At 41.0% G+C, this 18,252-nt stretch overlaps 1 protein-coding gene across 2 annotated transcripts in view; it reads left to right on the forward strand.

Moving 5' to 3' along the window:
• The window catches only part of zgc:162331 (uncharacterized protein LOC793007 homolog), a 28,852-nt gene that overhangs the window by 719 nt on the left and 9,881 nt on the right, over positions 1-18,252 (forward strand). For both annotated transcript variants that reach the window (XM_037760123.1, XM_037760124.1), the window contains exon 2: positions 11,140-11,680. In XM_037760123.1, coding sequence (XP_037616051.1) covers positions 11,386-11,680 — 295 coding nt within the window. In that variant the 5' untranslated portion in view covers positions 11,140-11,385. The remainder of the gene's footprint in view (positions 1-11,139; positions 11,681-18,252) is intronic.

Genomic DNA, 18,252 nt, shown 5'->3' on the forward strand with positions numbered 1-18,252 from the left:
CCGAGGCCAGAATGGGACCCACTTAGTTGAGGCTGTAGTCACACACTGCCTTCTAGAGGATTCACTGAGGTGGTGCACACTGGTGCATCTCCCAGATAGGAGCCAGGCCTAATGGCAATATTTACATGAAACAGGTCACCTGAAAAAAAGCATATGCCTCTGTTTCCTCCAGTGCTCCTAACAGCATCTGCAAGATTTCACAGACCGGAGGAAAACAAGCAGTAAAAACAGAGCCATGAGGAGGAGCAGAAGTCTAGCTTTCTCTCAGAACACTTGAATTACAATATGCTGAAAGGTTATTATGGAATTTTTGTCCAATGATGCCAAAAATATTCTGTCATTTTCTGTTTAGTTAAAAAAAAATGTCCATAAAGTGACATTTTCCTGCCAGGAGCAGCAGACCTCGGTCAGAAGTTATAAAACACTTTAAAGGTCCCATATTGTAAAAAGTGCGATTTTCATGTCTTTTATTTCATAAAGTAGGTTTAAGTGCTATATAAATACTGTTAAACTATCAAAACGCTCAATCTACAGATAAATACACACAGCCCGTATTCAGGAACTGTGCGTTTGAAACAAGCCGTCAGGATTTCTGTACATTTGTGATGTCACAAATCTACAATATATAGACAATTTCACAGTTTTAAAGGTAAACATTCTAAATGTGTTCCAGTTTATTTCCTGTTGCAGTGTATGTAAATAACATCAGCTGACAGGAAGTAAACATGGACCCAAGCTGTTTCCTAGCAACGCAATTCCGTTGCCATTTCGTTGAAATGCACTGAAACGGAGCGTTTCTGACAGAGGGTGTATACAGGTATATTCAAGCAGACAGCATGAGGAAAATAATGTGTTGTTCGAACATTAAAGCTAGTAAACATGTTCTAGTAGAAACCCAAAATACAAGTATGAACCTGAAAATGAGCACGATATGTCCCCTTTAAAACACATAGAGTGTTACATTAAAGCAGCGTATTCAAAACCATGCGTAGGGCCGTCACACAACAAAAATTCCCACATGCAACATTTAAACTCACCAACAGCTTTTCCTTCATTGTGTAATGAGGATTAATTCTTAGCTTCTACATCCAGCGAGCAAAAATCCCACCCCTGGCTGCCTGCTAAAAGCAAGGGAGACATTTCAAGGGATTATCCACTCAATCTACTGTAATGTGTGAAAATGGAGAAGAAGAAGAAGTGGGATTTTTTACAATTAGAATGACAAATAAATGAAGGAAATGTGCTATTTTATGCAGAAATATTGTTTAAATTACAACAACACAAATGTAAATATGAGCACTAAAGGCTTCTGACTGGTTTGGATATAATTTATAGCTCCACAAATTAAGTTATTTGTTGTGTGTGTTTGTTTGTCTCCTCTTCATTGGACCTTTGAGCTCACGTAATCCAATCACTGTTGGCTAATTCTCACTAAACCTCTTTAAGTCTTAAACTGTGTAAGACTTTGTCAATGGCTTCACACTTCACACAGAGTTCCCACTGTGTGTGTGTGTGTCTAATAGGCAGTGCTATAGAACTGTCACTCATTCTCATTACCACAGATAGTATGGAGGGTTAGAAGTGCCAAAACATACCATAAAAGTGCAACGTACATGGTAAAATCTATTTTCTGTTTCAAACAGTAACAGTATTTGTCTAAGTGTAAGTCACGCTGGGCTGTCGTGTCTAGACCAACAGCTGCCCCGCGCAGCCTCTCAGCAGGTGAAGTTAGTCAATTCCGTCATTTGGCAGGTCTCCGTTTGTCCTTTGGCCCCTCCCTCTGGTTTTGATTGGATTAGAGTCTGGCTGGTGGCTTCGGTGACTCTGCAGGGTTACGGTTGCTGCCAGGTACTCGTAACGGTTTGCCAGGATTTTGGAAACTAAAGAGCCAGATATAGAGACAAAACAGAGCTAAAGGAGAGTAAATATTGTTGCTGTCTGCTGAAGGTGTAAATAAGCAACTATCTGCTAACACATTGGCCATAATTTAAAGGGTAACTTTGGTATTTTTTGCAACCTGGACTCTATTTCCCTGTGTTTTTGTGTCTAACTGACTAATGGGGGACAAAACATTTTTGTAATGATAAACCGTCTGTTATCTTGGAAAGACCACATCAAATGTGTCTGCAAAAGGACAAAACAAAGAATTTATTTTCTCTGCTGCCTTAGGTCTTTTGGGGCAAGTAGACAAATTCTTCTTTTGTTCTTTACTTCTGTAATTATGAGTTTTCTGCAGTATTTTTATACTACATAGTGCAAGTGTCTGTCCACCACTTTACAGTCAAAACTGCTCCACCAAACGAAAAACGGCTCAAAGATTGTAGTTCCAAAGTTAAATCGCTTCCGAGTTCTGCTTCAGAAACGAAATTGAAGGCAAAAAAAAAATCACAGTTTTTGGCCAAAATTTCTAAAACTTTGGGCACCCTGGACTTTAACCCTCCAGAAGGCACAACTAGACCACACTGTCAACCATCAGACCAAATTTGAAGTTACTAAGTTGAATAGTTTCCGAGTTCTGCTCCAGAAGGACGGACACGTGGAGCGCTATATACACTCCGACTACGTTGTCGCGGCGGTATAATAACAATCAGAGCCTTAAGACACTTATCATTGTACAATATACTACAATCAGCATAAATCATTAAACATGCATACATTAGACTGTTAGCTACAGTATCTTCTCACACAAGCTGGTTAGTCTGAGGCGGAGCTGTCCGGTCTGCTGTGGTGCTGAATCCTGTTCATGAGCATCAGCTTGTTTTACTTTGCCCAAATCCCAAATATCCAAAGTAAGAGTTGGGCTACAGACAGGAGAATAATCATAATCCTCAATAGGGATGCACCAATCTGACTTTTTTAGTCCTGATACCGATAGTGTCTTGTATGTGCAAGGCAAAATCAGGGGCTTGACTTAAACATTGCTTTCCTAACTTTGTAAAGTTAGGAACTCCCTCTGATGTGGACTTTGGGCTTTGTAATTTTGCAGACATTTTACATGCACAAAAAACTATATAACACACTAAAAGAAAGGGGAAAAGCATAATAGGTCCCCTTTAATATGTAAGGTGCATGGGGAGAGAAATGAAGATCAAGTTGCGATATCACCTAATAACCACAAGATGGTGTTGCACACTTCCCCAGCAAATGACATATACTGCTTTTATTTTATGTAAATACTGAACAAGCTTTGGTTCATGAGAGTAAAAAGACTTCTCACTGTCACACATTGTAATTCAATGAATTTCTATTAAGCTCTAGTTATATGAGTTTAAAAAAAAAAAAAAATGTAGTATTGCTGTTTTATCCTTCCTTTCTTGTTTTTAAATATTTTATTAAAAAGCTTTTTTGTGTCAAGGTCACACGTTCCTATCATTTCAGAGTTTTTTAATTTACTGCCTTTTAGCACTCTGTTGGTGTTGCTGATGGAAGAGAGGAATCCGTTCCCCCTCTGGATTACAGTTTAGTGAAAGGTCCTGAAATGTAAATAGAAAACGCGGTGCCAGATTGCAGCGAACTCTGAACTCAGATTAGGAATTGCATCCAAAACGCATAAAACACACACACAACACAAAAACACACTTCATATTGGCAACCAAATCTAAATCCATACAGAGTCTGCTGTTCGCCAGAGCCACAGTCTTTTAACCTTCGGCCCTCGCAGAGGCAAGATGATTAGGCTTTCATCAGTTTTTATAAATCCATATTCCTAATATTTTTCATCTGTTTTATTTCAGTTCAAGTTCAGTTGGTTTTGTAATTTTTAAGCTTTGTAAATCCTCTTTTCCCCCTTAGTTTCAGCATGGTTAATATGCACTGTGAAAGGTGAAATATGAACATTTAGGAGTTCAGACGTCATCGTGCTGCTGCCCTCTCATTGACCTTTCCGACCAATCACTTTCTTACTATCGACTCTTTACTGCAGCCAGGTCCCCGCAGCGTAGATCAAGTGGCAGATCAGACGAGCTCCAGGGGTCCCAAAGTCTCCCGGCCTCACACACAGTGTCACTGCCCCTTTATCTGTCCAACTGCTTATTTCTAATCTGCCACTGCTGCTCGCCTCCCAAATTAACGTCAAAGCTGCAGGGAGCCACCCAAAGCTCGGATCTTCACTCAAATCCTCAGAGTACAGATTTACAAGTAGTTCAGTGTTTTTGGTCTCGTGAGTTGAGCGGTAATCTGCACGTGTGGAAACCAGAGAAGTTTAGTTTTCTCTGGTTTTATATTTTTTAACTTTCCTGTTTTTCTTCACGTCTCACCACTCCTCCTCTCTTCAGCTGCTGTGATGGCCCAGTTTCCCCGGCAGAGATCGATAACTTCAAGTTATCTCATCTTTCACACTTAACTTCAGCAGTCGTTTTGAGGCTACCCTTTAGTTCTCAACACCTCTAAGTCATCAGCTAGTGTGGGGAGTGCTTTCTCCTCGCAAACAAACACATAAATTATCTGTAAGGCACGTGACTTTTCTCATCAAAACAACGGCAGACTGTGTTGTCAGGCTGCACCTGATTCGACTGTTATCGGGCCATTGAATAGGCGTTATCAGTCGCCATAAGCACCATAGATATGGGTTAGTACGGGCCTACAATGCCTAATACGTTGTAAAAGTAACACGTTCTAACATGTAAAACTGAATGAAACGTCACGTTTTGAAGTGAAACAAAAAGGATTCTTTAGGTTTAGGCAATAAAACTACAACTTCTTTAGGTTTAGGCAATAAAACTACAACATCTTTAGGTCTAGGCAACAAAACTACAACATCTTTAGGTTTAGGCAATAAAACTACAACATCTTTAGGTTTAGGCAACAAAACTACAACTTCTTTAGGTTTAGGCAACAAAACTACAACTTCTTTAGATTTAGGCAGCAAAACTACAACATCTTTAGGTTTAGGCAACAAAACTACAACATCTTTAGATTTAGGCAGCAAAACTACAACATCTTTAGGTTTAGGCAACAAAACTACAACATCTTTAGATTTAGGCAGCAAAACTACAACATCTTTAGGTTTAGGCAACAAAACTACAACTTCTTTAGGTTTAGGCAACAAAACTACAACTTCTTTAGATTTAGGCAGCAAAACTACAACATCTTTAGGTTTAGGCAACAAAACTACAACTTCTTTAGGTTTAGGCAACAAAAAACACTTAGTTAAGTGTAAGGAAAAACATGTTTTGGGTTAAAATAACACCCAAAACAAACACAACTACACATTGTTGCTTTCACATGGGATGCAAATGCCGGTCTCCTGAAAGGTGAAAGTCCTGTGTTTTATGTCCCATCCATCGTCCTCAACCTCTGCCCCATATGGAGTTTCACGCTGTCAATACTACAGCACCTGACTTCTGCTCCTGTCATCATTACTACGTTTGCCAGAGGTCGCTGTCGTCTTCTTTTATACCTTCTTTCAGTGATCTACCATGTGAATATATGATAAAAACCTACTAGTGGGTGTAGTACGCCCCTATTGACCCACACCTATGGGGCTTATAGCGACTGATAATGCCTATTTAATAGCCTGACAACAGTCTAATTGGCTGTATGAACAGAATACTTCAGTAAGGACACTTCAAGGACGCTCCAGCAGTGGTTCCTCGTGAAGGATCATACCCCAGCTGTCCCAGGGATTGAACCAGCTGCCTTCCAGTGCTGATCCCTGCCCTTCAAATCCCCCCCTCCCTCTTGTTCGACCCCCGCTTCGCTTCTCTTTCTTGTCGCAGCAGGAATCAGAATCAGAAGCCCCGAGATCCCTCTGGTGCTTCACAGAAAAACACTTTTAACAGATGTAGAATACTTTCAGTAAAGTATGAGGAACATGAATCCAATCAGTGAAGACGCCTCAGTCTACAGTACCCCACTGTGCTGCAGTAAGACCCTGAGAGTTGTTTACTGCTGCTGGTATGACGATGTTATGGCTGCAGGAGCGGGAGTTAGATGCAGTGCAGATGTACTGACAGTAATGAGTCGACTTAGTTTGGGAGCAGACAGGTCCAGAGAAGAAAGAGGCATGAGCACTAAAAATAAAATATTAAAAAATTAAGTCATGAAGGTGTGCTCTAAAAAAAAACTTTTCATCTTAGTTTTGTTACCTTAATTGTACCTGAAAACTCTATTTTGAAAGCTAAAGATAACTTGAACTATGTACAATTATGTCATGCTAAAATTACTAAATGAATCCCACTTGGAGACATCAGTCCAGGATCTTTTAGCTCCAAATCCTACTGTCACTAAATGATTTAGCCAACTGTAGTAGTTGAATCCTGCCCTTTCATATATGCATATATCTGGCTCTTTAGCTGTTAAATGCTGCACTGCGTTGCGTCGTTTACGTCGCTGATGTTTCATGCTGAGTAAGTAGTTTTCAGTGGGTTTATCATTTTGCTTGCTGGAAACAGGCTGATGAGAGCAGTGTGAGTGAACCAAAACCAAAACAATGAGCTGAAAGATGCTAAAGTGCTCTGTAGAGCTGAGAGAAAGTTCTGAGTTGGGTGGGTTTGCGACAATGAGAGACCTCTTTTGCATCACGTACAGTCATTTTATCTGTCGTGGCAACATCCCATTAATATAAAATATTGATGCGTGCAGATTTAAGTTTGAAAGCATGGAAATTAAGGCACACATTTGCAAATCAGAGTTAGCAGGCAGGAAAATAAATGTTCAGAGAGTTTACAGACAGAGACTTGAAAGCATGCAGAGCTTATATAAGTATGTATAACTTTCGACAAATGAAATAAAAATAATATTTCACTACAGGCTTGGTTTCCACAAGTGGTTTGCACTAAAAGCTGAAGTCTTTGAGTAAAATATAATCAAAGTGGAATAAACAGAATCAGAGTTTTCCCGGCGCTGCAGAGAATCCCGTTTCAAACTGCGGCCCAGTCAGAGCTGCTTTTGGCTCAACGCGTCGGCCTCATTATCCCCTCATTCCTCACAAGAATTCCTCCAGATCGCCATCATTTGAGCTGCTGCCACAGATTACTTGAACCCTGGTGAGAAGGGCTGTCTTGTCCTTTGCTAACCTCTCGTTAGAGGAAAGCCCCTCCGTCCTGCGTGACCCTGCACTTTCCATACTTAGCACTGATTATTGGCTTTATATGCTGCTGTGCTCCACACACACACAATACACAAACACACACACACACACTTATAGTGTTAAAGTGCATGTGTGCTGTGTTTTCTGTATTATATAACGGTATTTAATGTGCTCTAAGATGTCGCATTAGGGATTAGGTTGATAGTGACAGAGCTACAGATTGCCACTGCCTCTGTGAGTGTGTGTTTGTGTGTGACGGACAGATTTCTAGTGTTTAATGCTCTTCAAAATAACTCCACTGTACATGCATGGAGCTTTATTAATCATCAAAACAAGGTTTTTTCCTCCCTCTAGCTGATAAGCTCAGATCTGTGTGTCTTTTTTATGCAGTGACGTCGAATGTTTTTACAGACATCAGAACTTGAAATCATTTCAACTTTTTCTGGACCGCCGTACACAAAATTAGCATTTCCCCAGGATATTAGACCAGCCTTTTTTCTCTATATTATATATATATATATATATATATAGAATATTTTTCTGCACCATCTCCACACTGCAAAAAGCTGCTGTTGATATTATAGCCAATATCAGCTGTGCAAGTACACCACAAGCAGCACTTTACATTTCAGAAAGTACATATTAAAGCTGCACTAATCAGTTTGACTTTCACTCTTTCCACCATCTGAGCTTCACTTCTCTTCCTGTTTTGTGCCATAAAGCAACCCAGTATAGTATAGTAGTATACCCTGATAGAGGCTGATAGTCATGCTCAGTGACAATCTCATTTGTTTGCACTAGTTATACATAGAGTATGTTTCATAATTAATGTGGTTATGATTTATTGATGTGAAAAATGATGCTGCAAGTAGCATATTAAGGACATTATATATTATTCATTGTTAATGTTTATGTAAGTAAATACTGGTAATGATCAAACTGTGCTTAAGGTTGTTGTTACTATGGCGAATGTGTTAGCAAACCATTGCCTACATACACATCCAGCAGACACAGAGCAACTTTAGCATTTAGTTGCAGTCAAGTTTCTGGCCGCCCAAAGCTCTTTACCTACCGGATGTTCCACTTTAGCTCGGTGCTAACTATCTGTCTGCTGTTTGGTGGGTTTATCGGAGCTTTTTCGATGAAAAAATTTGTCCAAAGGTCGATGAAAGTGGGCTCAAAAACCAAACAATGAGCTAAAAGAGACTAAAAAGCTTTGCAGAGCCGGGGGGAAACCGCATAGTTGGCTCTGTGCGTGTTTATCAGTATGAGGGACCTCTTTCACTTTAAAATACTGATTAGTGCAGCTTTCAGGTTGTTTTCATACACTGTTTGTAGCTGTACCTACGAAAATGAATGCACGATATAATTCCTATATATCTCCAAAAAATAAATTTATATGTAATCCATGTAATTGTGAGCCAGGAAGTATAAAGAGCGATAAACGCCGCGGAGGTCGTGGTGGAAGGGTTGGTCAAAAAACACCAGACTTTTGTCCAGGAGATCGTTGTTCATTCCACGTGTGAAACCAGAAGTCAATGATTTATATCTCACGTAACTTCTGAACTTAAGTTACGCCTTTCCGGAGTTATTTTAACCCAAATCACAATCTTTTTCTAAACCTAACCAAGTTGTTTTGTTGCCTAAACCTCAGTAAGTCGATCTTTTCCTAAACCCAACTAGGTAGTTTTGTTGGAAAAACCTAACCAAGTTGATCTTTTCCTCAACCTAACTAAGTAGTTTTGTTTGCTTAAACCTAACCAAGTCGATCTTTTCCTATACCTAACTAAGTTGTTTTGTTGCCTAAACATAAACCAAGTTGATCTTTTCCTAAACCTAACTAAGTAGTTTTGTTTCCTAATCCTAACCAAGTCGATCTTTTCCTAAACCTAACTAAGAAGTTTTTTTGCCTAAACCTAACCAAGTCAATCTTTTCCTAACTCATCACTGTGTTCCTGTGCATTAAGAGATAGACCTGACACCTGAACCCACCGGCTCCGTTCAAGCCCCACTGTCTGATTCCTCCTGATAGGATGGGTGTATTTTTACCATAAAAACCTTGCCTAGTGCAGCTATAATTTGATGGCTCTAAATAAAACCTTGGATCGGTCCTTTGAAGCCTTTCCTGTGTCCACTTTGGCAAAGCTGTATCTGTAAATAATGTAGTTCGTGGCAGCAGAGCCCACCGCGTCCCCATTTACTGGCCAAGCATTTGATAGATGGCGGTTTTCTCCGTCTAAAAGCTGCCGGATCTCACTTCATCTGTCTTTCTTTTCCAATCTCTTTGCTGTCTTTCCTTCGCTCTGTGATTGTTTTCCTCCCGCTCTCATGTCATCGCTCACTCTCCTCTCCTCTCACTCTTCAGTCGCTCTCCACCTCCATCTCTTTTCTTTTCTCTCTCCGTCTCTTTCTCCTATTTTTGGTTCCCAGATGCTTCAATTATTCATGCCTTTTCATGGACTTTCTGACTAGAGAGCTATCAACAAAGAGCCGTCAGGGTCATCATATTACACCTGAGCATCCACCTGTGACACATACAGTCCCACATGAGGATGCACGCACACTCACAACCACACAACTACAACACAAATGGGAGATGGTGTGCACACTCAGAGACAAAGGGGGAAGGCAGGCAGGTACTGAAGTCACGTTTTTGCACCGCATGAGTGAAAAACACAAGAGATTCAAACACAAGTCACGTTGAATTTATTAGGCTTGTTGTGATTAGTAACGCTGAACTCTTCTTGCTGATTCTCCATTTTACTTGTACTCAATTTTTGCACCAAACACATCTTGACCTTGATGTGATTTGAACACACAACCTTCTGATCTGGAGTTTGATTTGAGGAAACATGGACACGCTCCCGTTTGGAAAAGGTAATGCAGGCACTTTTAAAAAATACTTGGCAGGTGATTGGATGAATCATCTGTCAATCAAACTATTGCCGAAGCCAGTCAGGAGAAGAGTGAAAAAAACCTTTTTCCACCGAGAAAAGCCTTCAATGTTGTTCTTTGCTCTTCTTTCAATGAAAAAATACTCTCCAGTTCGGATATATATCTCTTCAGGAGCTGCCATCGTTGTCTAGAACAAACAGTTGCCTCTTTTTGTCGTGTCACACACACCTAAGCCACACCTGTAGCTGCCAGTAGCTCCTCACGGGACGCTGATTGGTCCAGACACATTACTTGATGCCTGACCAGATGGGTTTTTGTGTGATCTCTCGATCTCGCAATTCTCGCGTGATCTTGTGATATCGTGAGAATCTAAGTCGTGCATCGTAAGCAGTAAGATACCTCTGACAAAAGAACTGATTTCTAGTTATACTGTATAAATACATAGAGATTTCACTTCTGCAATTTTCTTGATGTGGTCAATCATCATCACCATCTGAAACTTGCAGAAAACCCAAGCAGCACCTGCAGATGGTCGCGTATAGAAGGTACCCGCGAGTTGCGAAACTGTCGCGAGATGACTGATGTTAGGCATTGATCTTGAATAGTTAAGGTTAGGCATTGACCTTGAATAGTTGAGGTCAGGATAGGTCATCGAGCAGCGATGTCTCACAAGAGTTTTCAAACAAATTCTGCTTTAGTTTTCAGTCTGCTTTATTGTACTCTCTGTTCAAACTTTGGTACAAGCGTTCGCTGAGCTGGCGTTCACAAAGCTAACCCCTTAGTTTGGGGATCCAGCGGGGCGATCCAATAGCAAACATTGATCAGTCTGAATGGTTTCCCGGTATAAAAGTCTAAGTGACACCTTCACAATATCAATACATTGAAACTCCAGGGTGAAAGGGAAACGTGACGAGAAGGGGCAGAGAGGGAAAGAGCAGCAACCAGGAGTATCAGGACTTAAGGCTGCATGAGTTCCAGCTCAGCACAGCTCAGCGAATGAGTTGCTGTTATGCAAGAGCTCAGTCAGCCCAGTGGGAGATCAGAGGGAGGGAGAGAGAGAGAGAGCAGCGGACCGAGTCAGCAGCGAGAGCACGAGCTGAGGGACAGAGAGGAGAGGAGAGGAGAGGAGAGGAGAGGAAAGTACAGCTGGATATACATATACATACATACTCCTTTAACTCCTCTCCTTCTCTCCTTCTCATACCTTCTTGCAGCATCATGAGTGGAATCGCAGAGGGAGCTTTCCTCTCTCCGTCAAGGGAGTGAGGAGAGGAGGACAGACAAGAAGAAGTAAGAGAAGAGGAGTGGAGGGAAGGGGAGAGGAGAGGAAGTCAGAGGCAGAAGACAGGACCAAACTTTCCTCTAAAGGATCTTTCCACCTCATACTCTACTGACCATGAGGCTGTGAATCCCTCATCCTTCTTTCCTCTTCTTCTTCTTCTTCTTCACTACCTGACCACATGTCTCCCAAAGTGTCACCCACCCCTCAAAGCACAGGCGCCCACCTCTGGATGCTGCTGTGGCCCCTGCTCTGTGCTCTGGTCCTGGCCAGAGGCTCCACGCTGAGCCCCGAGGACTTACAGAGCACTGCTAACACGTCGCTGCCCAGTGAGGACTGGACCGGCACGACGGCGATCCAGCTGCAGCCGGACCTGCAGACTGAAACCCAGATGCCGATGGAAGCACAGACAGAAGCGCAGACAGAAGCGCAGACAGGGGCTCTGCAAACTCAGAGCACCACCAGCAACTACACAGGTTAGTCTACATCTCTCCCATGATGATTTCTGCTTGTGTGCAAAAAGTTTTCAGCTGCATACCTGAAGTGCCAAAGTTGGATCCACATTGAAAGAAATCTTTTGTGCAATTAGATCCAAACGTTACAGAGTTTGGGCCAAACATTTTCCATGTCAAAGAAAAAGAAAAAGAAGTGCTTGATAGATGTTTACTCTGGATACAAGATGAAACCTTATACTGCCTTTGAATGAAATGAAATGAATCGGAAAAGTCATTTTAAGGCAAAAATGCCAATGTTTTGGATTCTCAAATGTGAATATTAGCAGGTTTTCTTCGTCTTCCGTGATGGTAAACTGAGTATCTTTGAATATTTTTAATATATATAACATTTATCCCTGCAAAAGTTCTTGTCGTGGTCACAGACAACATTTTGATTGCAAATACCAAAAACTCCAAAGTAGATTTAGATATTTAGATGTAGATGTTGTTGACCTCCTTACATTACAGAATCAGATTTTGGTGTTTTACTACATAATCACAAGTATTGGTATTACTATAGGCTTCCCATTGGCATTAAAACTCTCAGCAAAAATGGGGAGTTACAGAAATCTCATGACAAGTTCTTGAAACTGTACCTGTTGCTTCGAAGCCTGTTTCCCCATTGATCTGCCATACTTTAATCTGAGCTCGACCTTGACCCTAACCCCAAGCATCTTCTGTGGTACTTAACCTCAAACGAAACTTAGCCCTAAATCAAACCCCAACTAGCGTGCGCTATGTGAACACACAAAAACAGGCTTCTAAGACGTCTTCGTTTGACCAATGCCGCATTTTATCTCCCAAAAGTAACTGAAGCGCCTTGAGTTTCAGTGTTTTCATGGACTCGGTCAAAGCTGGTTTGCAATTTTTTTTGCTTGAGCGCCGATCCAAGAGAAGACTTACCCACTCCAAAAACCTCCACTCTGTTTTTCTTATTCACACGCCATGAAAAAGTTTTCCCAAAACTAGAAACAACTTGTTGATTTTCCGCTCAAAACTCACTGAGAAAGTTTGACGTGTTCAAGTAAACATGTGCATGCTGTAATGTGTGTTTGTGAATGCAAGTGCACTTGTATTTGTTGTGCTTTTGATTAATAGTAGATCAGTGTTTGGTTTTGGTTTTAGGTTTTTGGAAAGTGGGGGGACAATTTGTCCAATTTTCACATCTTCAATGGACTGTTTGAGGTTTTAAGTATTGGGAGTGTATTATTATTATGTATCATGTCAATATGTCTATACGAGTATCAAAGTACAAGCTTGAGTGTTTCTACATGTGTGCGCTTAGGTGTGACTCGTTTTGGGCGTGCTTGTCGGGGAATATGGAAGTGTGAGTGCATACAAGCAAATATGCACTTTTGTGTGTTTTCGTGTGTGTGTGTTTTAGTGTGTGTGTGGCGGCAGGTGATGCAGTTAAAGACAGTTCATCACGTCCAGGCTGGAGCTGCTCAGCCTGAAGAGAAAGCTGCAGCGCCGCTCGCATGACTTCACCTCCACTGGAGCATGAGCTGCCTTTCTCTTCTCCTCCTCCGCTCCCTCTCTCCCTGTCTCTTTCTTTTTCTCCTCTCTATCTATATGTCTCTCTCTCTCTTGTTTATTTTCTCCAACCACTGTCTCATCTGTTTCTACTAATTGCTTTATCTCCTTCTGTCACTTTGCCTCTCCCCCACTCCTTGTTGTGCTCTTATCTTTTCCTCTCTCTGAGTGTCTGACACTTCTTCTCTCTCTCTCTTTCGTTTTCCACCATTTATTCTTATGTCCCTCGCCCGCCCTCTTCTCACTCACAAAGCCCATATCCTCACGTGTATGCATAAATAGCCGACAGCAGATGACAGAATGCAAACCTCACGTGCTTAATACACACACACACACACACACATTGCAAACGGGCGCACTCGGCCCAAACGGCACCAATCTTCTTAAAGGTTTAGAGAATAAACAACACAGTTGCTCGTTTCATAACGGCAGCTCTGTGTCTGACAGAGCAGGAATAAGCACTTTATACTTTAATAACACACACACACACACACACACACACACACACAGGTGATCAGCTGGATTGCCACATCGCACCACATGCATGAATTACGCCAGACCAGAGCTTTTATGTGAGAGAGTTTCCAAAAAATCTAAATCCTGGAGGTGTGATTAACATCGAGTGTGTGTGTGTGTGTGTGTGTGTGTGTGTGACAGTATAAACTGCTTATTCCGGCGAGCATTAACAGATAAAAGCAGCGCTTCTCATTTTTGTTTACTCTTTTTCCACCATATTTTAAGCCTATTTGACTCTTTTTCCCTTCAGGTCTTACATTTACAGCAGCTTTCACTGTGTTTGTGTGTTTTTGGACATTTGAGCCATTTTAGTTTCAGCCCCTTTGAGAATAAAAACCAGCCTCAGTTGTCATTTATAGGACAAAAATAAATCCCAGTTAAATATAGAAGGCTTTTGTACGTGCGGAGCTTTTGGACGCGGCCAAATCAAAAGCACCGAATGAAGACAGATCTGGGAGTGACTATCCAGGAAGAGTTTGTGTTAAAGCAGTGGTTCCCAATTGTTTTGTCCCCAGATGTACCACCACCGAGTACACCTTCATCAACACCACCTGACATGTTACAAACATAGACTGTATATAAGAATTGGACATAGTCACCGTGACGTCACCCGTTGGTTTGTGGACTTCCGTTTTGAAGCCTTAAGTTATGCATTTTGCTCGTCACCATCTTGTTTTTTTTGCAACCAGAAGTACCAGAAGTAAACCGAACTATTTTAACCATTAATCTCCTACCTTTTAGCTGTGTCACCATCCGTTAGCTAGGTATTTCAACAGTTTATCCGTTAATTTCATCCATCTATTTAAACCATACTGTATATCCGCTACTTTTAGCTATTTCACAGCTACTTTTAGCTTACTATTAGTTAGCTAGTAAATTTTCAAGCACGTGAAAAACCGATACGATACGTTACGATACAGTATGGTACTACACGATACGATGCAATACAATATGATACAATACGATACAATACGATACGATACGATATGATACGATACGATACAATACAATGTGATATGATATGATATGATACGATATGATACAATACAATGTGATACGATACGATACGATACAGTATGGTACAATACGATACGATACAGTATGGTACGGTACAATACGATACGATACGATACGATTGGATACAATACGATACAGTATGGTACAATACGATACGTTACGATACAGTATGCTACAATACGATACGATACGATACAGTATGGTACAATATGATACGATACGATACAGTATGGTACGATACGATACAGTACAATACAGTATGGTACAATACGATACGATACAGTATGGTACGGTACGATACGATACGATACGATACGATTGGATACGATACGATTGGATACAATACGATACAGTATGGTACAATACGATACGTTACGATACAGTATGCTACAATACGATACGATACGATACAGTATGGTACAATACGATACGATACGATACAGTATGGTACGATACGATACAGTACAATACAGTATGGTACAATACGATACGATACAATATGGTAAAATACGATACAATACGATACAATACGATACAGTATGGTACAATACGATACGTTACGATACAGTATGGTACGATACGATACAGTACGATGCGATGCAATACGATACGTTACGATGCAGTATGGTACAATACGATACAATACGATACAATACAATACAATACAATGTGATACGATACAGTACGGTATGATACAATACGTTATGGTACAATACGATACGATATAATATGATACGATACGGTACGGTACGATACAATATGATACAATATGGTACAATACATCGATGCGATACGATACAACTTCATTGTCAGTTTACATTGAAATGTATTTTGCATTCTTAGGCAGTTCTGTTCAAGAAATGCAACACTTTTCGTAGACATACAAAACACATTCAAACAGTTGAGTACATGTTAATATAGAGTGCAAATACCGCACCAAATGTTTAAAGTTTTACTACATCTATTGTTGTCATTAAACCAATTCCTGACTTTCTATTTGTATTAATTCATAGCCGTTTACAGAGCTTGTTCAATGCCATATCAGAGAGGTCAGAGGTCAACTGGGAGTCGTAGCGTCTCAGTGTCTACAGAGAAGACACAATGTGAAAGTCTCCTCCATTCCTTTACTGAATCTACTGTTTTAAAAATCGATAAAACTGGTGAAGCAGACGCGTGAAGGTTTAGCACACAGAGGCCCCGGAGCGCCGGATCAAACCTCAGCTTTCAGACTCCATCAATACAAGCCGTGACTCATTATGCAGCTCATCCAGGAATCCACAATGCCGGCCGTTCCTGGAAGTAAATTGAACAGAGTTCTGCTATTGATCAGCTCGTCCTCAGGTGCCCCTCCTTTTTACATCAGACTGCGTTTACACACTTATAACCTGTCAGGTTAAAATCCTCTTTTTCTCATCAACTATGGAATATGAACAACTTCTCGATCTCCAGTTTTGTTTTTCCTCACAGGATATAAGTACCCATTTTGATCTCATCATGCATATCTTAGATTATTCAACAGCTTTCATGCTGTATTTAATACAATATACAGTATATCATTTCATACATAACTTACATTAAACACAATGTATAACTGTATGCAGTGTATGTATCCGTACTCTGGCACAGCAGTGCTTTGAGCTAAATGCTAACAGAAGTGAGAAGCTGCAGTGGTTCAGTCGGCGTCCAGGTCGACCTGGCAGGCTGCTGATGAGCAACGGTTATTTCAGCCTCAGAAAAGCCGTAAGCCTTTAGAGTAACACGGTAACACAACCCTATTAACCTGGACACTGTGCATGAGTTAATGTTAGTGTTAATCCCTAAATGCGGCCTATATCAGTTACTTAGCAGGCAGTCTTCTTCTTAATCTGACGAAGCAGGAGTTTACAGTGAATCCTTACTGTTTGTGGGGTTTTTTCTGCAAAAGACTTTTTTGTCCAAAAACGCTTCCTATACAAACTTTTCTGTCTCTTAGTGTCTGAATTTCTTATATTCCTTCCAAAAGGAAGCACTGGAGAATAAAACAAGTGCAATGGTGTGCAACTAAGTAGCCAGCAACCCACAACCAAGTTCTTGTGGTTAAATATTCTAAAAGAATCCAACTTCTTGGATAAAAACAAATACCAAATGTTCAGTTCTAGTTACAGCATCTACCTCACGATGGCAATAAGCTGCTTATTCTTCCCTCTGAGTCTCTTTAGATAAGATCGTCAGTGAAAAGCCTCAAACGTAAATGTGAAACGCTACAATGCCTTTAATCTGATTAAGTGACAGGCAAAGCCAATTACCTTTGTCTATTCCAGGCTATTTCTAGTGCGAGAAATCCCTGTTAATGACACGCCAACACCTAGGAATACAGATGCAAACATTCACTGGTAGCAGGTAGAGAGTCCAGTGTCTTCGGAAGCCAATTACTTCTGTCTATTTGAGGGTTTTGCATTGGAAGCCGTGCTAGAAATTCACTCATTAGTTCTGCAAATAATGTGATTCCTGGCATATGCAATGTCTGGATTTCTGCAAACACGCATGACCCAGAAGAAGACTTTGTGTGGGGAAACATACTGTACATGCAAGGAAACACACACACACATACACAATGCGATGCCAGGGGTATTTCTGTCAGTGACACACACTATCGTCACTCCTGAGCCCTGCAGGCTTGGCGAGCTTCAGACAAAGACTTCCTTCTGTCTCCTGCCTGTCAATCCAATATGGTTGCTGGCAGTGACTCAACTTCATTATTACCTTCCCACGGCTTACAACCAGCGCCGCTCGCTGAACGGACTCACCGAGGAGGGAGAGTCTGAAATTAGCCTTCTCTCTCTGTGCCCTGATGGTTGAAGCTGGATGGGAATAACTGGACACTTATCAATGAAAGCGATAGTTTTGCATTTTTGGAAATACACTTATTCTCTTTAATACCGGTCTATAGCCAGCAGCTGTTCAGCTTAGCTTAGCTTAGCACAAAGACTGGAAACAGAGGTAAACAGCTAGCCTGGCTCTGTCCAAAGGTAACAAAACAAGGCTGTTCTCATACACCATTCGTAGATATACCTACAAAAAAGTAATGCACTGTAATTCGTATATATCTCACAAAATCAATTCGTATGTAATCCACGTAATCATGAACCAGGAAGTATGAAGAGCGACAAACGAAGCATAGGGAGGAGGTCGGGGTGGATGGGTGGGTCACAAAACACCAGACTTTTGCCAAGGAGAATGGTGTGAGACTCCACATGAAACCAGAAGTCAACGTTGATTTATTTGTAACGTAACTTCCGAACTTAAGCTACGCCACTTCCGAGTCATTTCAACCCAAACCGTGATCTTTTCCTAAACCCAACTAAGTAGTTTTGTAGCCTAAACCTAACCAAGTCAATATTTTCTTAAACCTAAGTAAGCAGTTTTGTTGCCTAAATCTAACCAAGTTGTTTCCTGTGAAGATGTAAGTTTATTTTGAAAAGACTGTATGCATGTAACCAGCGGAAATT

This window comes from Sebastes umbrosus, chromosome 23 (assembly GCF_015220745.1).
Source record: "Sebastes umbrosus isolate fSebUmb1 chromosome 23, fSebUmb1.pri, whole genome shotgun sequence".
NCBI lineage: Eukaryota > Metazoa > Chordata > Actinopteri > Perciformes > Sebastidae > Sebastes > Sebastes umbrosus.